The sequence below is a fragment of the Piliocolobus tephrosceles genome, chromosome 9 (genome assembly GCF_002776525.5).
Source record: "Piliocolobus tephrosceles isolate RC106 chromosome 9, ASM277652v3, whole genome shotgun sequence".
NCBI lineage: Eukaryota > Metazoa > Chordata > Mammalia > Primates > Cercopithecidae > Piliocolobus > Piliocolobus tephrosceles.
In genome coordinates this window covers 44222613-44244106 of record NC_045442.1, presented here as the reverse complement: position 1 = coordinate 44244106, position 21494 = coordinate 44222613, and the positions used below count along the sequence as shown (strand labels likewise).

The following is a 21494-nucleotide window of genomic DNA, read 5'->3' as shown; positions in this document are numbered from 1 at the left end:
TTTCCCAGGTTTCCAACTTGCAAGGACACACCCACAGCTTACACCATTGGCTGTTGTTTAGCTCCCTTATATAACCCTGTCTTGGGGTTTAAATGTAACTGAAAATCCACAAGACAAAACAGCCAGATCTCAGAGGAGCCTGTCTAAGCAAAACCCTGCAGAACAGCTGCCTAATTCACAGCAACCATGAGGTAAGGACTTCTTTGCTTCTCTGCCATAATATCTAATATTTTTGAAAAAATGGTAATTAAATACTATTTCAACAGGTTAGATCTCAGTGAGGTCAGGTTTTCTAATTCCTCAATTTGAGTATCTGCTTATGGACTGAATGTGTGCATGCATGTGTGTGCACGTTCGCACATACATAAATTGTTTAATTAATGCATTTTTAGTTTGTTAGTGTGAACTTGAGGAAGTTTACCTCATGCTGTAGCCCAAAGAAGGGGAGGGAAATGGGAAAAGAGTTTTTGCAGGAAGGGAGAAAATGATCCCAATCTGAGAGATTCCTTCCCATCAGATTCAATTCTGTCTGATCTGGGGAAGGAATGGTTAGCTTGTCTGGGTAGAGGCATTGCTTTCTGCTGGTTTCTTATCACAGAGAAAAAGCAGGACCCACAAGACTGTGAAAGCCTCAGTCTTGCAGCCTCTCTGATGTCTTGTGGGTAATACAGAGGAGATGTGGTAGGAAAAGCTCACAGCCTTCCTCCGTAGGCTTCTGGTCTCACTTTCTGCACTTCTGGCCTCTTACAACAGGTTTTCTTAATCAGACTGAGCTTAAGATAAACAGATTGCCTCTTCCCTGGAAAATCCAGGCTCTTGGTATATCCTTGACTGAAGATGATCCACATCTGCTTGGGAAGATCCATATCTTCCTTACCTAAAGGGCTTCATGTAGGAATTCCTCAGCTGATTTAAAAACTGTTACTTAGGCCAGGCGAGGTGACTCACGCCTGTAATTCCAGCACTTTGGGAGGCCAAGGTGAGCAGATCACCTGAGGTCAGGAGTTCGAGACCAACCTGGCCAACATGGTGAAACCCTGTCTCTACTAAAAATACAAAAATTTAGGCATGGTGGTACTCAGGAGGCTGAGAATCGCTTGAACCCGGGAGGCAGAAGTTGCAGTGAGCTGAGATTGCACCACTGCACTCCAGCCTGGGCAACAGTGAGACTCCGTCTCAACAAAACAAAACAAAACAAAACACCATTAGTTAATACTGATTTGTAAATTTTCCCCTCAGTGCTCCAGTGGTCAAAATTTTGAAGGGGTAAAAATTCCAGAAAATGCACATTACAGGCCTATGATGAACCCTCCTCTGTAAACAGATGGAGTGGGTGCTGATAATTAAATCATAATAATATTAAATGTTCTAAAGGTAGTTATCACTTTCTGAATTCTTATTAAGTGCCAGCCTGGCTTCTAAAAGTGTTATGTAAATTATTCCATTTAATTCTCAAAAGATACTTACGAGGCAGGTACTTACACAGTCATGCATCATGTAACAATGAGGATACACGCTGAGAAATTTAGCTGTTAGGCAATTTCATCATTGTGCAAACATCAAACCTAGATGGTATAGCCTACTACACACCTAGGCTATAAACCTGTGCAGCATGTTACTGTACTGAATACTGTAGGCAACTGCAACACAATGGCAAGTATTTGTTTATCTAAACATATTTAAACATAGAAATGGTACAGCAAAAGTGTGGCATTAAAATCTTATAGGACCACCACCAAATATGTGGTTCTTTGTGGACTAAAATATCATTATGCAGTGCATGGCTGTATCATCCTGATTTTACAATAAAGAATGTTAGATTTAGAAATGTTAAGATCACATAGACAATAAGTGGTAGCTTTGAGATATGGACCAGGATCTCTACATTCAATGATATTTCATTAAACCTTTAAATCAATGTTTCTCAAAGGGCGCCAGTGGGGGCTCATGAGATTTTTTTCAGATGGCAAACTCGTTTGCTTTTATGTTTTCCTGCTTTTATGTTTATGTCAACATGTACTACAGAAAAAAAATGTATATATATGTATATATACTTTGTTGAATTTTATTCAGTTTAGCAATGTAATTTTTTATTGTGATAACATACATGTAAAATAAAATTTATCATTTTAATTACTTTGAAGTATACAATTTAGTAGTATTTAGTATATTCATGATACTACTGTTCAGTCATCATCACTATCTAGTTCAAGAACATTTTTCTCACTATGTGGAGAAACTCCATAGCCATTAAGCAGTCACTCCCTACTTGCCCCTTTCCCCAGGCGCCAGCAACTGTTAATCTGCTTTCTGTCTCTATGGATTTGCCTATTGTGGATGTTTCATATAAATGGAAACACATGCTATGTGGTTATACTGGATTTTTATAATTTTATATTTCCTAAGCGTCCCTTTTTGAATATTAAGTTGGACTTTCTCATTCCAGAAGCGGGGCTCAGTCACCCTTGACACAGTTTCTAGTTCTTCACCTTTTTCCAGTTCCTCAATGTGATCGATCCAGATATCTGCTTTATATAACTACCTCCTGGTGACCACTTTCCTATAGCATAGCAGGGTATGACCTATTGGACTTGCCCCAACTGACCTCACCCCCCCATATGGACCAGGTAGATGCGCTGCAGTGACCACCTCTCGGTCACAGCATGACCCCTTGGCAAAACTTGCACCTGCTTACTCTAAACCCACCAAATAGAACTCTCCGCAGGAAACCCACCTAGGTAACACCCTGGCCTCCCATAAAGGCTTGGGCCTACATTCCCCACTCGCTGGTTGAGCATGCATGTCCTCAATGGTTCCCCCTCTCCCATTGGCCCTGCAAGGCATATTGCCCTCTTCTTTCTGGATCTGTAAGTAATAAGCTGCTTGTGTTATTTCACATACTTTTTTTTTTCAGTTGCCTCCTTTGTATCTCACCTGACCAACACACTCAAACCCAACTTCTTCACTGATCATGGCTTTCCGAGAGAGTGGCTATCTCGGCAGAAATAAACTAAACACATGTCAGGCAAGAACCACAAGGGCATCTGCCCAGTATGAACAAGTTTCCTATAAAAGGGGACACCTACACATAGATCAGACACTTAGGCATTAGGCTGTTCATCAAAATAAAGAAACATCCCAGGAAAGACACATTGTAAATGTGCCTTTAGACATTAGGCTATTCATCAAAATAAAGAAATACCCCAAGAAAGGCACATTGTAAATATCCATGACCAAATACCCTGGAGCTCTTTCAAGGCAGGGCTATAGATTGTAGCCACTCTCATGAGAGAGACCTCAAGACCAAATTAGGAAAAAAAAAAAAAAATACAACAGTGACCTTTTGGATCAGTTTTTTTCATTTAGTGTAGTGCTGTCAAGGTTTATCCCTGTTGTGTCATGCATCAGTACTTCATTCCTTTTTGTGGCTACATAATATTCCACTTTAGGGATATATTAACATTTTTCTATCCATGGGTTGGTGAACATGTGGGTTGTTTCCATTTTTTCGCCATTATGAATAATACTGCTATGAACATCTGTGTGCAAGTTTTTATTTGAACACCTGTTTTTAATTATCTTAAGTATATATCCAGATGTGGAACATCCAGGAATGTGTCATATGGTAAATATTATGTTTAACTTATTGAGGTACCACCACATTGTTTTCCACAGCAGCTGCATCATTTTACATTTCCACCAGCAATGTATGAGGGTTTCAATTTCTCCACATCCTTATTGTCTTAGTCCTTTTTGTGTTGCTATAGAAGAATACCTGAAGCTGGGCAATTTCTAAAGAAAAAAGGTTTATTTAGCTTATAGTTCCACAGGTTGTACAAGAAGTATGGTGCTGGCATCTTCTCAGCTTCTGTTGAGGGCTTTGGTGCTGTGTCAAAACACACTGGAGAAGGTCAAAGGGGAAGCACATACAAAGAGGGTCTAAACCCAGGGAGCATCCTGACATTATAACAACCCATTCTCAAAGGATTAATTCATTCCCCCAAGAACCAATCCAGTCTCATGAGAATGAGAATTCACTCACTGCTACTAGAATGGCACCAGGTCATTCATGAGAGACCTACCTCTATGATCCAAACACATCCCACTAGGCCCTACCTCCAAAATTGTGACACTAGAGATCAAATGTCAGTAGGAGATTTGGTGGGGACAGTCAAACTATACCAAAACCATAGCACTTGTCAATACTTGTTCACCTATTCTCCTTTTTTAAAATTATTATTGTAGCCAACTTACTGGGTGAGAAGTGATACCTCATGGTTTTGGTTAGCATTTTTCTAGTGGCTAATGATGTTGAGAGTCTTTTCATGTGTTTGCTAGTCCTTTGTGATTATTCTTTGGAGAATTGTCTACTGAAGTCCTTTGCTCATTTTTAAATTGGGTTGCTTGTCTTCTTGTTGATGAGCTGTAAGTATACTTACATATATTTCTCCATACATGAGTGATGACACACAAACAAATATAAAAGGATTTGGTTCTTTATAAAACAAAAAATAGGGTAGTGTTTTGGACACTTCTTTACAATTCACTTTTCTTGATTAACTGTATATTATGAAAGTCCATCAAACTCAACTAGTTTTGATCTAATTCATGTAGTCTAGTGGCTACTTAATATTCTATGGTATAGATATACTTAATTAATTTAACCATTCCCTATTAATATATCCATTTTGTTGCTAATATATACAGTGTTGGTAATGAATATTCTTGAGCATACATCCTTATGTACTAGTGATTTTTTTCTGGGAGATAGATTCTGAGGAGTGGAATTACTTTGTTGAAGGAAATGTAATTTTAATGACCATCATTAATTTTAATTTTGATTTTAAAATTAAAATTTTGATTTTAATATTAAAATTTTGATTTTAATATTAAAATTTTGATTTTAATATTAAAATTTTAATTTTAATTACTTTAAATTTTCATGACTATCATCAGATTGATCTTGAAGGCCATAATAATTCATGGCTTCAGAAATTGTGTCCTCATCCATTTAAACTCTTGCCAATCTGAGTGGAATAAAGTTATAAATTATGGCTTCTTTAATTTGCATTTCTCTAATGACTAGAGGCTTAGGGCATCTTTTTTCTTTTTATAGAGACAGGGTCTTACTGTGTTGCCCGGACTGATCTTAAACTTCTGACCTCATGCAAATCTCCTGCCTTGGCCTCCCAAAGTGCTAGGATTATAGGCATGAGTCATTGTCCTGATCCAGAGCATTTTTTTTTTTCGTATTTATTGGCCATTTATATTTGCTCTTCTACAAATTTTCTATTCATATAGATTTCCAGTGGTCTGTTGAACAATACCAATTTGCAAAACACTTTATATATTACAAATGAGAATCTTCTCCATATTAAAAACATTTTCCATATTTTTATTGTTTTTCTCTTTACTTTGTTTAGAGCACCTTTGCCATAAATAAATCATAAATTGTTTCATTATGGTAAAACATATATAACATAAAATTCATAATTTTAACCATTTTTAAGTGTACAGTTCTATGACATTAAATACATTCACTTTATTGTGCAGCCATGACCACCATCCATCTCCAGAAAATTTTCATCTTCCTAAACTGAAACTCTGTACTCATTAAACAATAATTTCCTATTCCCTCCTCCCGCAGTGTGGAGGATCAGTCAGAGTGATGGGAAAGAATGCAAACCTTCTGAAAGTTCAGAAGGTTCTGCAGAGCCCTGGAGGAGAAGAGCTGAAGGCAGCTGTTCTATAACCCTGAGGCAGAGGGCAAGGAGTAGGTACAAGGGAGTGTGGGGGAATTTATCTTAAACAGGCTTGTTTACTTATAGATGTTAATTACCTACAGGTTGTGTTGGCCCCAAGTTTTTGGCATTGTGCCTGCTCTGAATAAAAGTAAGCATCTCCAGCTGCCCGGAGATGTTCTCTGGCCATTAGAGCCAGGCAGTCACCTCACTGCTTTTACACTGCATACCTGTGTCTGAGTACTCATTTCATCCGTCAGTCAGGGTCTGCGGGACAGACCCTGTTAATCACTGTTCTACTTTCTGTCTTTATGAATGTGACCACTGTAGGTACCTTATATAAATTGAATCACATAATATTGTCCTTTTGTGACTGGCTTATTTCACTTAACATAACACCTTCAAAGTTTATCCATGTTGTAACATGTATCAGAATGTCTTTTCTTTTTCAAGGCTGAATATTCCATTGTATGTATATACCACATTTTGTTTATCCATTCATCCATCAATGGACACTTAAGTTGCTCCTACCTTTTGCTGTGTGAATAATGCTGCTATGAATATGGACAAATAAATATCTGCTTGAGTCCCTGCTTTCACTTCTTTTTGGTTATAAAACCAAAAGTGGAATTGCTGGATCAAATGGTAATTATATGGCTAATTTTTTTGAGGAATTACCATACCATTTTTCACAGCACTTGCCCCCTTTTACATTCCTACTAGCAGTGCACAAGTGTTTCCATTTCTCTAGATTCTCACCGATATTTGTTATTTCCTGTTTTTTTTTTTTTTTTTTAAATAATAGCTAACCTAACAGACATGAAGTGGTATCTCATTGTGGTTTTTATTTGCATTTCACTAATGATTAGTGATATTGAGCATCTTTGCATATGCTTATTGGCCATTTCTATATTTTCTTTGGGGAAATGTCTATTTAAGTCCTTTGCACATTTTTTTATCGTTGTTTTTTGTTGCTAAGTTGTAGAGTTTCTTTATCTATTCTGTATATTAATTCCTTATCAGATACACGATTTGCAAATATTTTTTTTCATTCTGTGATTTGTCTTACCACTCTGTTGATAGTATCCTTCCATGCATAAAAGTTTTTAATTTTGGTGAAGTCCAGCTTAACTATTTTTACTGTTATTGCTTGTGATTTTGGTATCATATCTAACGAATCATTGCCAATTGCCAAATACAATGTTGTGAAGATTTTTCCTTAAGTTTTCTTCTGAGTTTTATAATTTTAGGTCTTACATTTAGGTCTTTCATCCATTTTGAGTTAATTGTTATATATGGCATAAAGTAAGGGTCCATCTTTACCCTTTTACATCTGTATATCCAGCTTTCCCACATTGTTTATTGAAAAAACTGACCTTTTCCCATTAGAAGGTCTTGACATTCTTACTGAAAATCATTCCGCCATTGTTATGGACTGAATTGTGCACTCCCAACCCACCCCTACCCCAAATTCTTACGTTGAAGCCTTAACCCTTATGTTGAACTGTTATTTGGAGATAGAATCTAAAAAGAGGTAATAAAGGTCAAATAAAATCGCAAGAGCAAGGCCTTAATCCAACAGAGCTGGTGTCCTTAGACACCAAAGCTCACTCTCTCTCTCTCTCTGCCACCGAGGAAAGGCCACTTTAGGATGCAGCAAGAAGTAGCCATCTGCAATCCAGGAAGATATTCCTTGCCAGCAACCAAACTGGTTGTCACCTTCGTCTAGGACTTCTAGCCTCCAGAACTATAAGAAAATAAATTTCTGTTGTTTAAGACATCCACTCTGTTATATTGAGTTATGACAGTCTGAGCTAACTAATACAGCCAGATAAGTAAGGGTTTTTTTCAGGGCTTTCTATTCTATTTCACTGGTCTATATATCTGTCTTTATGTCAATGCTGTAATGTTCTGATTACTGTAGCTTTGTAGTAAGTTTTGAAATCAGAAAGTGTGAGACATCCAACTTTGTTCTTTTTCAAGATTGCTTTGGCTATTTGAGATCCCCTGAGATTTCATATGAATTTCATGTTGAATTTTTCTATTTCTGCAAAAAACATCATTGGGATTTTTATAAAGATTGCATTGAATTTGTAGATCACTTTGGGTAGTATTGGGTAGTATTGACACCTTAATATTATGTCTTCTAATCCACTAAATGTCTTCTAATCTTCTAAAGAACAGAGGATGTCTTTCCATTTATTCATAGCTTCTTTAATTTCTTTCAGCAGTCTTATAGTTTCCAGTGTACAAGTCTTTTGCCTCCTTGGTTAAGTTTATTGCTAAGTATTATCTTATTTTTGATGCCATTGTAAATGGGATTGTTTTCTTAATTTCCTTCTGGGATTTTTTAATTGTTACTGTAGAGAAATATGACTGATTTTTCATGTAGATTTTGTACCCTGCAGTTTTGCTGAATTTATTTGTTAATATGTAGAATCCTTAGAATTTTCTCTATATAAAATTATGCCATTTGTGAACAGAGATAATCTTACTTCTTCCTTCCTTTCCAAACTTGGATGTCTTGTGTTTCCTTTTCATTCCTAATTGCTCTGACTAGAACTTCCAGTACTATGTTGAATAGAAGTGGTGAAAGCAGCATCTTCCCTCATTCCTGATAGTGGAGGAAAAGCTTTCGTTTTTTCACCATTGAATATGATACTAACTGTGGGTTTTTCATATATGGCTTTAATTGTGCTGAGATCATTCTCCTCTATTAGTAGTCTGTAGTCTGTTGAGTGTTTTTTTCACAAAGGGTGTTGAATTTTGTCAGATGCTTTTTCTGCATCAATTGAGATGGTCATGTATTTTTTCCCTTCATTCTGTTAATGTGATATATTACATTGATTAATTTTTGTATATTGAACTATCCTTTTATATGAAAGTCTCCATTTAGATGACTTTTTTTTTTTTTTTTGTATTTTGAGTAGAGACGGGGTTTCACCATGCTGGTCAGCTGGTCTCAAACTCCTGACCTCAAGTGATCTGCCTGCCTCGGCCTCCCAAAGTGTTGAGATTACAGGCATGAGCCACCGCAACCAGTCTATATGACATTCTTGAAATGACAAAATTACAGAGACGAAGAACAAATTAGTGGTTACCAAGGATTAGGGGAGTAAAGGTGAGGAGGTGACAGATGTGACCATAAAGGGGTAATATGAGGGAGATGTGGTAGTGAAGAGTAGTTTCATTTCTTTGTCAAAGTGGTGGTCTCATAGGTTTACTCACGTGAAAAAAATGACATAGCACTATACAAAAGCATTGTTGTACCAATGTCAATTTTCTAGTTTTGAACTATTGTATTATAGTTGTGTAAGATAGAATCATTGGAGAAATTGGGTGAAGGATACACTGGATCTCTGTACTGTCTTTGCAACTTTCTGTGAATCTATAATTATTTCCAAGTAAAAAAAATGAAAAAAAAAATTAAAACCCTGGTCAAATATTCTCTCTTTCATGTGGTCTTAATTTGTTGCATTCCATGCAGAGTAAGGTCCTAAAGTCAATGTTTCCTAAGGTTCTGCATTTCTAACTGACCTCTGTCCTAGTTATCTTAATATTAAGATAAGAAACTCTTATATGGCATATCATATGCTCTCAGTGTTTTACATGTGTAAGTTTATTAATCCTCACCAAACCGAGTGTGATAAATACCATCATTATCTCCATTCTACAAATAGGACTCTTAAGTACAGAATAGTTACTTGGCTGGAAATTGCTCTAGCTAGCATATGAAGCCAAGCAAACAATATCACTATCAACAGTCCATGAATAACTTAAAAATACATTAACTTTAATGAAATCTAAGTAAGTGAGATCCTTTCAAGGATAAGCACTAAAATACAAGGTGTCTTATCTGATGTTTTTCTTCTGGCAGTTCCTCACCTAACAAAGAAAATCTGTTTTTGTTTTTACAGTACAAATGGTGATAATCATCAGCTCAAGGATAGTCTGGAGCAATTGAGATGTCACTTTACATGGGAGTTATTCATTGAAGATAGTGAAATGCTTGATTTAGAAAATAGAGTCTTGGACCAGATTGAATTCCTAGACACCAAATACAATGTGGGAATACACAACCTACTAGCCTATGTGAAACACCTGAAAGGCCAGAATGAGGAAGCCCTGAAGAGCTTAAAAGAAGCTGAAGACTTAATGCAGAAAGAACATGCCTACCAAGCAAGTGTGAGGAGTCTGGTGACTTGGAGCAACTTTGCCTGGGTGTATTACCACATGGGCAGACTGGCAGAAGCCCAGGCTTACCTGGACAAGGTGGAGAACATTTGTAAGAAGCCTTCAAATCCTTTCCGCTATAGAATGGAGTGTCCAGAAATAGACTGTGAAGAAGGATGGGCCTTGCTGAAGTGTGGAGGAAAGAATTATGAACGGGCCAAGGCCTGCTTTGAAAAGGCGCTTGAAGTGGACCCTGAAAACCCTGAATTCAGCGCTGGGTATGCGATCTCTGCCTATCGTCTGGACGGCTTTAAATTAGCCGCAAAGGGTTACAGGCCGTTTTCTTTGCTTCCCCTAAGGCAGGCTGTCAGTCTAAATCCAGACAATGGATATATGAAGGTTCTCCTTGCCCTGAAGCTTCAGGATAATGGACAGGAAGCTGAAGGAGAAAAGTACCTTGAAGAAGCTCTGGCCAACATGTCCTCACAGACCTACGTCTTTCGATATGCAGCCAAGTTTTACCGAAGAAAAGGCTCTGTGGATAAAGCTCTTGAGTTACTAAAAAAGGCCTTGCAGGAAACACCCACTTCTGTCTTACTGCATCACCAGATAGGGCTTTGCTATAAGGCACAAATGATTCAAATCAAGGAGGCTACAAAAGGGCAGCCTAGATGGCAGAATAGAGAAAAGATAGACAAAATGGTAAGATCAGCCATATTTCATTTTGAATCTGCAGTGGAAAAAAAGCCCACATTTGAGGTGGCTCATCTAGACCTGGCAAGAATGTATATAGAAGCAGGCAATCACAGAAAAGCTGAAGAAACTTTTCAAAAACTGTTATGCATGAAACCAGTGGTAGAAGAAACAATGCAAGACATACATTTCCAGTATGGTCGGTTTCAGGAATTCCAAAAGAAATCAGAAATCAATGCAATTATCCATTATTTAAAAGCCATAAAAATAGAACAGGCATCATTCATAAGGGATAAAAGTATCGATTCTTTGAAGAAATTGGTTTTAAGGAAACTTCAGAGAAATTCATTAGATCTGGAAAGCTTGAGCCTCCTTGGGTTTGTCTACAAATTGAAAGGAAATATGAATGAAGCTCTGGAGTACTATGAGCAGGCCCTGAGACTGGCTGCTGACTTTGAGAACTCTGTGAGACAAGGTCCTTAGGCACCCAGATGTCAGCCACTTTCACATTTCATTTCATTTTATGCTAACATGTACTAATCATCTTTTCTGCTTACTGTTTTCAGAAACATTATAATTCACTGTAATGATGTCATTCTTGAATAATTACATCTGCTAAAATATTAGTTGCAGTCAACAATTAGTGAAACAATGTGTGTGTGCATGTAAGAAAGAGAAATCATTTGTATGAGTGCTATGTAGTTGAGAAAAAAATGTTAGGTAACTTTGTAGGAAATAAAATATTGGACTTACACTAAATGTTTAATTCATTCATTTTCTTGTGAAATAAAAATAAAATCCTTAGCTCCTCCACCAACTGAACCGACCCTTTTGGCCAAGGAGACCCCAGAAACCTTAAAAACTAAGTTTCCCAACCATGGCAAGATGAGAGATCATTCACACTTCATTATATCCCCTCCCTTGCTAACTGCCATTGGACTTTTTCCACTGAGTTAAACAGAAACCCATGGAAAACAAATAGAAGACTCACTCCTTGGCTGACTTCACCTAGCTCACTCCACCTAGCACCACGGCCAGTCTCCCTTCCCCTCTTGCGGGTTCCACATGACAACTGATCAGCCTTCCCTCCTGATAAGTGACCACCGCCCACAGACTGGTTCTGGCCAGTCCATGGAGGCTGCACACAGGGTGCCTCAATGTCCTTTGTTTCACCTTTTGACATATGAAGCCTAATTTTGCTGCATTTTAATGTTAAGTCTCCACCACAAAGTGAACACAGAATGCTTGTAACATACATGTTTGTGTACCACTCTTCTATGACTGCTCCTCATGAATATTCATAGCCCCCCATAACCTGTTAAATATGTGTGTCTAGCCAATCTACCAAGCATAAAACTTCTGTAATACCCTCCCTCACTCCAAGAGCCTGCTTCTGGTTGCTGTCGTAGGCTCTGTTTCCCAGGCTGCAGGTTGTGAGAGAGGAGGCTGCAGTGGCTCATGCCTGTAATCCCAGCACTTTGAGGGGATAAGGCAGGAGATCACACGAACCCAGGAATTCAGGAGCAGCCTGGGCAACGGCAAAACCAACCATCTCTACAAAAAAATGCAAAAACTTAGCTGGGTGTGGTGGCGTGCAACTGTAACTCCAGTTCCAGCTACTCAGGAGGCTGAGGTGAGCGGATTGCTGGAGCCGGGGAGTTTGAGGCTGCAGTGAGTCTTGCCACTGCAATCCATTCTGGGTGATAGAACGAGACTGTGTCTCAAAAAAAAAAAAAAAAAAAAAAAGTTTTCTCCAAAAGTATACTGCTTGTGATTTTATGTCAACATCATCAACAAATAGCTTTCAGTGCAAGAAACCAAAAGTACTGTAATAAACAGGCAAATATTCTTCCCAAACCTCATGCTGTTTACAATCTAGTGAGAAACACAGATAGCAGTACACAGTCAATTAAAGGTTAGCTTTCTCCATGAAGATGTTTTAGGTTTAATTCAATGTGAAAGTGTTTCAAGGAGTTTATCTTGTTTTATGCCATTTTATTTGAAGCACTATTTACTAAGTCATTTGCTGACATTAATCTAGTTAAATCAAGAAATATTACAAGAAAGGTTGCTAAATAATCAGAGATCATTGGTAACAATCACCTTTGATTATGAATAATCACATTTTATTGAAAGGCAATGCACAACACATAATATTATAAGAAGGAAAAAATAAAGAAGCAATGTTTTTGAGCTTTCATTCTTGTATATGTTTTAGGGGAGAATATATTAGTTTCCTGTAGTGGCTGTAACAAATTACCACAAATTTGGTGACTTAAAATTTCACAGATTTATTATCTTACAGTTCTGGAGGTCAGAAGCCTGAAATGGGTTTCAATGAGCCAAAGTCAAGGTATTGACACAGCCAAACTCCTCCAGAGGCTCTAGGCCTTTTCCAGCTTCCAGAGGCTGCCTGAATTATTTCACCCATCTTCAAAACCTACACTGTAGTAGCTTCACATCTCTCTCTCTCTGCTTCCTTCTTCACATCTCCTTCTCTCCTCTGACTCTTTTGCCTCTTTCTTCTAAGGACCCACCAGGTCCACCTGGATAATCCAGGATCATCGCCCCATCCCCAAATCCTTGATTTAATAACATCTGCAAATTCCCTTTTGCTATGTAAAGTAACATGTTCACAGGTTCTGGAGATTTGGTTCACAGAGCACCCCAAGAAAATCTCCAAATTTTGGGCTTCCAATCCATTTTGCTTCAATTATTTAATATTGTTACTCCTTCCAGTAGATACTGATTTCATCCATTGTCCTGACAGAGATTATGGCACATCTCAAATTAAATGCTAAATTTTCACTGGAAGTACATTTTTTGCTTCAACTTTTATTTTAAATTCAGAGGTATATGTTCAGGAGGTTCAGGTTTGTTACATAGGTAAACGTGTGTCATGGTGGTTTGCTGAACAGATCATCCCATCACCAACATATCATCCCATCACCTAGATATTAAGCCCAGCATCCCTTAGCTGTACTTCCTGAAGCTCTCCCTCCCACCAACCCCACCTCCAACAGGCCCCAGTGTGTGTTGTTCCCCCCGTGTCCATGTGTTCTCATCATTCAGCTCCCACTTATAAGTGAGAACATGCAATGTTTGGTTTTCTGTTCCTGCATTAGTTTGCTGAGGATAATCATCGGAAATACTTGCTGTGTATTTAGATTTCATAAAATTTGCAACTTAAAAAAAGTAGATTTGTGTACCTAAGTTTTTCCAAATATTCTTTAAAGTTTTCTATTAACTTGATTATCAGTTTTTAAATTTATATTAAATTAAAAATCAGGTCTTTAATAGCCACATGTGACCAGCAGTTTCTGTATAAGACAGTACAACTGTTAGAAGCGATTGCCTTAAATGAGGCACTAGCTTCAGGCACTAAGTCTTAGGGAGTGGGGTGCCAGAAGCTCGGTGATCAAGGTAGACAATATTTCAATGCAATATGTTTTTAAAAATTCAAAATCAGGCCAGGGATGGTGGCTCATGCCTGTAATCCCAGCACTTTGGGAGGCCAAGGTGGGTGGAACAATGTTTAAGGATTAGAAAAATGTTCAAGCCCAGGTGGTGGAGACCAGCGTGGGCAACATGGCAAAACCCCACCTCTACAAAAAATAAAATAATGAGCCCGACATGGTGGTGGACACCTGCAGTCCCAGCCACTCAGGAGGCTGAGGTGGGAGGATCGCATAAGCCCTGAAGGTTGAGGCGGCAGTGAGCTGTGATCTCACCATTGCACTCCAACCTGAGCGACAGAGTGAGATACTGTTTCAAAAAAAAAAAAAAAAAAAAATCAAAATCAATGCAAAAGGTGAATTATGGACAGGATATTGAGGTTTTGAATACAGACATTAACTCAGTAAGGGTAAGGCCTGTGTCTGTTTTCTTTATTGTTATATTGACAGTACTTTGAACAAAGTCTGGCTCTTACAGTTGTTTGTCAATATCTGCCGAATGAATTCAGAGGGGACAAAATGTTTAAGGAATGGGTGGGTGTTTGACATTTTCTGCCTAGATCCCAATACCACTCTCGTCTTTATTGGGTACTCATTACACAAAGCACCATTGGTGAAGGTATGGAAGAGAAGCACTCTCCTACAATTGCGGGTAGGAGTGGATTTTTAAAGCTATTTGGCAATATCCGTCAAAACTTAAAATGTATATATAGATTTTAGCTCCAAATGTCTCTAGTTTACACCCAACAGAAATAACAGCATAGATGTATAGCATTGCCGTGTTGCTTGTTGAATCAAAAGACTGGAGTGGAAGTAGGGACTTCAGTTTCCGCCTGTAATCCCAGCACCTTGGGAGGCAAAGGCGGGCGCATCGCTTGAGATCACGACTGAGTGACACAGTGAGACCCTGTCTCAAATAAACAAACAGTTAAACGGACAGCACGCGAACTCAGCGGACTCAGAGAGGCAGATAAGAGCCGAGACCAAAGTGCAGGAGCCCAGCTGCAAATTCAACTCCGAAAATCCCTGGACTCCGCAAACGTCTGGCCGCGGCTCTTGAGCTCTTCTATTAAGTTTCGGTTTCTGAGGCTTGGTTACGTTTCCATTTCTTAAGTTTCGGTTTCTGAGAGCTCGGGCATCAGATTCAATTTCCAGTTTCATGTTCTAGCTGGGGCTGGGGTCCCTCCTTCAACAAAGACGCGCCGCGCGGCCGAGTCCCAGGGTTGCAGCGGCGTGGCGGGCGCGCGCGCACGCGCATCCGCCGGCCCACTGCGCGGCTGCCCTCGGTCCCAGGTGCTGAGGAGAGAGCGCGTGAGGGCCTGCGCCGCCCTGACGGCCTGCAGAGCGTTGCCATCATGAGGTAAGGGTTTTCCTCTGCCTCTCCTCCCAAGCCCCGGGTTGGCCTTTGTTTCAAACCGGGCATCTTTTATTCATTTCCAGCGCAATTCTGCGGCCTTTTCAGGGGCCAAGCCCCTCGCGCCCGGCAGCCAGGCGTCTGCGTTGGGGACCCTCCCCAGGCGCTCTGTCCCGGCGCGCGGCGTCTGAAGTCGGGCCTATCGGGGAGGGTGGCCGAGTGGACGCTTCTCCGGAGTCCGGTCCCTCCCGAGCGCCTGAGGAGGCCGGTCAGGGAGGAGGAACAGGAGATGCTCCCCGGCAGCCTGCCCCATCCCTGGCGTCTACGTCGGGACTGTCAGGGCGTGTGCCGGGCGACGCTCCCCCAGGAGGCCTGTCCACCCCGCGCGACCCGACGGCTTTTCTCGGAAGCGGCGACGGTGACCGTGCTGGGCACGCGGACGCCGCCTCCGGGAAACTGGTCAGAGCCTGCAGAGCCCCCCGGGGCCGTTCCGGGGGCAGCTGCTACATGCAGGGTCTCCTTAGGCCTGTCACGTGCCTCTCTTTCCAGCTGCCATTCCCTCGGTGTGGCATACGCGGTTTCGCCGCAGCCCTCCAGGCGTCACATTCGCCTGCCACTGCCATTTTGCCTTTCCGATTTCTGGGTCTGAGTTCTTCCCTTCGGGGAGCTACCTCTGTACCAAGCACAGATTGTTATCATCCCACCCAATCAGCTATTTTATGAGGATTTCTTTTTTTTTTGTTTGTTTTTGTTTTTGAGACGGAGTCTCGCTCTGTTACCCAGGCTGGAGTGCAGTGGCCGGATCTCAGCTCACTGCAAGCTCCGCCTCCCGGGTTCACGCCATTCTCCTGCCTCAGCCTCCCGAGTAGCTGGGACCACAGGCGCCCGCCACCTCGCCCGGCTAGTTTTTTGTATTGTTAGTAGAGACGGGGTTTCACCGTGTTAGCCAGGATGGTCTCGATCTCCTGACCGCGTGATCCCCCCGTCTCGGCCTCCCAAAGTGCTGGGATTACAGGCTTGAGCCACCACGCCCGGCGGAGGATTTCTTTATCTGACTCGTTTACTGATTCAGTATGATGGCGTCCTTTTCTTAATCATTTTGTATCCCCAGGGGCTAGTACCCTGCCCTGCACGTAGTTAGTGAACCTTCCGCATTTAATGAGTTGAGGAATAAGAGGTTAAGGTTAAGGTCTTGGACTCTAAAAGCAGATAGTCCCTTGTTCTAAATCCTGACTGGAGCTCCTACTAGTTGAGTGACCCCAAAGTTTCTCAAACTCTGTGAGTCTGTTCCTTATCTGTAAAAATTAATGGTGACCATCTCTTGGGGCTGTGGAAAAGGACAATAATAAATCCTAGCAATTGACTGCTTAGCACATAATACTTGCACAATAAATGTTAACTATTCTCATTATTATAAGTTAAAAAAAATTTTAAGTGCCACCCACACATCTAACTTTTTTTTGAGACGGAGTCTCGCCCTGTCACCCAGGCTGGAGTGCAGTGGCTCAATCTCGGATTCACTGCAACCTCCGCCTCCCGGGTTCAAGCAAGCCTCCTGCCTCAGTTTCCCTTGTAGCTGGGATTACAGGCGTGCGCCACCACTCATGGCTAATTTTTTGTATCTTTAGTAGACACGGGGGTTTCACCATGTTGACCAGGCTGGTCTGGAATTCCTGACCTCGTGATCTGCCGGTCTCAGCCTCCCAAAGTGTTGGGATTATAGGCGTGAGCCACTGTGCCTGGCCACATCCAACATTTTTAAGAAAAGAGAGTGCTATCAGGAAGGGGCTTTAAAAAAAAAAGAGGGTGGTGTGCACCGTACATACGCAGGATGGGGAGGAAAAGGGCTCGGCCCCATTGGAGACTGTCTCCCAAGGACAATGAAAGACTGCTTCTTCCTAGCAGAAGAACAGAATTACTGAAAGATACCCTCTTCTGATGCAATAGCTTCTCTCTTATCAGCTTCCCAGAGACAGAGTTACAAAATTAAGTAGACAAAGTTTAAACAGTAAAAATTCTCATGGTGTCCAGTTGTGCATAAATTCCAGAGCCTGGACAAACCACTTCAGTACCTGATTGAATGTCCCTTTGAGATCTTACAACCACATTCATAATACCTGAGCAGCCCTCCTCATCCTCCTTGGACTGGGCTGGTAGAGACCTTCAAAACAAGCGTTTGTTTTAGGCAGAGGGCTGGTAAAGCAATATTGTTGTGGATTTGAGCAGGCTGTAAGGACATGGCATGTCTTGCCCATGTTTTTGGTACAGTTACACTAGAGAAAGGAACAATTGCCAAGGAACAATTTTACCAGGTTTCCTAGTCAGAATCAGTACTCAATACAGAAATGGAATTTTCATATTAATTATTGAATATGTATATCTTTATTCCTAATTTTCAGCGGTTTAGTGATTGCCAAAAGGAAATAGATGCATGTAATACAGAAAGCTCTGTCATCTCTCCAGAACTGTTTTTGCAATAAATAGTGAGAATTTAAATGAAATATTTCTAGGACATAACTGTACATAGAAGAAACTCTAGTATAAAGTTATGGGAACCTAATGCTTTAACTGTAAGATCAAATAGGGATAAAATTAGTTGTTATGCAAAGAACAATATTTAAGGTTTAGAAAATTATTTCTTGTATTTCTTCAAAAATTAAAAAGTATTTTATCTTTGACAGTGAAATTCCTAAGGACCCCTTGAAGGCCATTCTGTTGGAGTTAGAATGTCATTTTACATGGAATTTACTTAAGGAAGACATTGATCTGTTTGAGGTGGAAGATACAATTGGACAACAGCTTGAATTTCTTACCACAAAATCTAGACTTGCACTTTATAACCTATTGGCCTATGTGAAACACCTAAAAGGCCAAAATAAAGACGCCCTTGAGTGCTTGGAAGAAGCAGAAGAAATAATCCAGCGAGAACACTCAGACAAAGAAGAAGTACGAAGCCTGGTCACTTGGGGAAACTATGCCTGGGTCTATTATCACATGAACCAGCTTGAGGAAGCTCAGAAGTATACAGGTAAGATAGGGAACGTCTGCAAGAAATTGTCCAGTCCTTCTGACTACAAGTTGGAGTGTCCTGAGATTGACTGTGAGAAAGGGTGGGCACTCTTGAAATTTGGAGGAAAGTATTATCAAAAGGCTAAAGCGGCTTTTGAGAAGGCTCTGGAAGTGGAACCTGACAATCCAGAATTTAACATCGGCTATGCTATCACAGTGTATCGGCTGGATGATTCTGATAGAGAGGGATCTGTAAAGAGCTTTTCTCTGGGGCCTTTGAGAAAGGCTGTTACCCTGAACCCAGATAACAGCTACATTAAGGTTTTTCTGGCACTGAAGCTTCAAGATGTACATGCAGAAGCTGAAGGGGAAAAGTATATTGAAGAAATCCTGGACCAGATATCATCCCAGCCTTATGTCCTTCGTTATGCAGCCAAATTCTACAGGAGAAAAAATTCCTGGAACAAAGCTCTCGAACTTTTAAAAAAGGCCTTGGAGGTGACACCAACTTCTTCTTTCCTGCATCACCAGATGGGACTTTGCTACAGGGCACAAATGATCCAAATCAAGAAGGCCACACACAACAGACCTAAAGGAAAGGATAAACTAAAGGTTGATGAGCTGATTTCATCTGCTATATTTCATTTCAAAGCAGCCATGGAACGAGACTCTATGTTTGCATTTGCCTACACAGACCTGGCCAACATGTATGCTGAAGGAGGCCAGTATAGCAATGCTGAGGACATTTTCCAGAAAGCTCTTCATCTGGAGAACATAACCGATGATCACAAACATCAGATCCATTACCACTATGGCCGCTTTCAGGAATTTCACCGTAAATCAGAAAATACTGCCATCCATCATTATTTAGAAGCCTTAAAGGTCAAAGACAGATCACCCCTTCGCACCAAACTGACAAGTGCTCTGAAGAAATTGGCTACCAAGAGGCTTTGTCACAATGCTTTGGATGTGCAGAGTTTAAGTGCCCTAGGATTTGTTTACAAGCTGGAAGGAGAAAAGAGGCAAGCTGCTGAGTACTATGAGAAGGCACAAAAGATAGATCCAGAAAATGCAGAATTCCTTACTGCGCTCTGTGATCTCCGACTTGCCATTTAAATACACACTCTAGGAAATTAGCTCTAAGTTTTTCCCTCCATTTTGGGTTCTTCTGTTTTTTTTTTGTTTTGTTTTGTTTTGTTTTAATCCATTGTTTATTATAGAACTAATATTTATTGAATAGTTATTGTGTACCAAGCATTGTGCTAAATACTTTATATGCATTATGGCATTATGATGAATCTTGTGTAGTTTTCTTTCTTTTTTCTTTTTAATTAAAATACTATAATCCGTTGAGAAATAGCAATATTCTAGCTATTGTAACTTTTAAAAATCGTATGGCCATTAGATCTGAGCTTTTTATCTCTGCTCTTTATAACACTTTGCAGATTACATTTTGGCAAATTTCTCATATTATGTAGTAAATATATTCCTATGTAAACCTTTGATACCTAGATCAGGAATACTCTTCCAGGAGTACAAAATTACATTATTAATAGTTAAGCTCTTAACTATGTAGTTTGCAAAAGACAGCACTTTTTAGTTACATGTTAGTTAAAAGTTACACTTTTTAGTTAGATGTTTTGACTTTGATGAGGATATTTAGCTATCAATCTAATAGTCACCTAAAATATCTTTTTTGTTGGAAAAAAGTTTATAATAAAAAAGTTTGTCATCTCTAGTGACTTCAATAAAATGAAAACACTAGAAGAGAAGAAAAAAGATTTCCTCAAATTTTAAATATGTAACTTCAGGAATTCAATCCCCAAATGTCTATTAAGTAGTTAGAAATAATTATGTGGGAAAACAATAAATAATGGAAAATAGTGAGTCTCAAATTGTTTTTTTAAATAAAAAAAAAATCTACAATGAATCTATATGCAATTAATTTTATTACTTCCAGCTAAAATTACAATATTTTTAGGTTAAAATTACTGAGATATAAAGCAGCCATTGGGAAATTGGGAGAAATGATAAACAAATGGAAAAAGAAGATGTCCCTAACCTACCCCCATAGATTACCAATATTTCACTGTACTAGTTTTGAATCTGTTCTGAATAGCGTTTTTATACCCTCAATTTCTGGCCTTTGGCTATTGTAGCATTTCAAAGTGACTTCTATGAAGCTTTTTTTTTTTTAATGTGAAATTTTCAGAGTGTTGTTTTTTTCATGTAGTTACTCCAGGAAGAGTTAAGCGAGGCTTTCAGTTTTAATATCCACCTTGAGGGGTTACTGCTTGAGGGCTTTTATCCCAGGAGACTTTTTAATTCGGATGTTACTTAATGTGGCTTATCTAATGTAGTTTCTTTGATTATAGACTACACAATTATGTACCATCACAGTATTAGTGGAAACGTACCATGTGATTTAATTCTCCATTCCTCCAATGTAACTCTTAAAATTATTATGTAAGTGAGGGGCCGGGCGCGGTGGCTCAAGCCTGTAATCCCAGCACTTTGGGAGGCCGAGACGGGCAGATCACGAGGTCAGGAGATCAAGACTATCCTGGCTAACCCGGTGAAACGATCACGAGGTCAGGAGATCAAGACTATCCTGGCTAACCCGGTGAAACCCCGTCTCTACTAAAAAATACAAAAAACTAGCCAGGCGAGGTGGCGCGTGCCTGTAGTCCCAGCTACTCGGGAGGCTGAGGCAGGAGAATGGCGTAAACCCGGGAGGCGGAGCTTGCAGTGAGCTGAGATCCGGCCACTGCACTCCAGCTTGGGTGACAGAGCGAGACTCCGTCTCAAAAAAAAAAAAAAAGAATTATTATATAAGTGTGTGTTTTACTTTTTGTTTTTTATTATCTTTAAAATTTCTATTATGGTTTGATTATTATAAAAATAATGAATTCTCATTGTAAATTTCAAAAAAAAAATTTACAAAAATATGTGAATTTAAAAATGAGAGCAGTCCCCTTACCCTACCACGGTTTCACACCCTCAAGGTAAACTTACAACAATTTGATATGTATCCTTCCAGATCTTTTTTCTATACGTAGTCAGACATAC

At 39.8% G+C, this 21494-nt stretch overlaps 2 protein-coding genes across 2 annotated transcripts; both read left to right on the top strand.

Moving 5' to 3' along the window:
- Positions 1-24: 24 nt before the first annotated feature.
- On the top strand, positions 25-11366 carry IFIT1 (interferon induced protein with tetratricopeptide repeats 1). Its single transcript, XM_023226265.1, has 2 exons — positions 25-191; positions 9659-11366. The coding sequence occupies exons 1-2, from the start codon at positions 187-189 to the stop codon at positions 11088-11090; spliced, it is 1437 nt and encodes a 478-aa protein (XP_023082033.1). The 5' UTR covers positions 25-186; the 3' UTR covers positions 11091-11366.
- A 3725-nt stretch (positions 11367-15091) lies between these two features.
- On the top strand, positions 15092-20887 carry IFIT5 (interferon induced protein with tetratricopeptide repeats 5). The gene is made up of 2 exons (XM_023226311.1): positions 15092-15422; positions 18098-20887. Exons 1-2 carry the CDS (start codon positions 15418-15420, stop codon positions 19539-19541), a joined length of 1449 nt encoding a protein of 482 aa, XP_023082079.1. The 5' UTR covers positions 15092-15417; the 3' UTR covers positions 19542-20887.
- Positions 20888-21494: the final 607 nt, after the last annotated feature.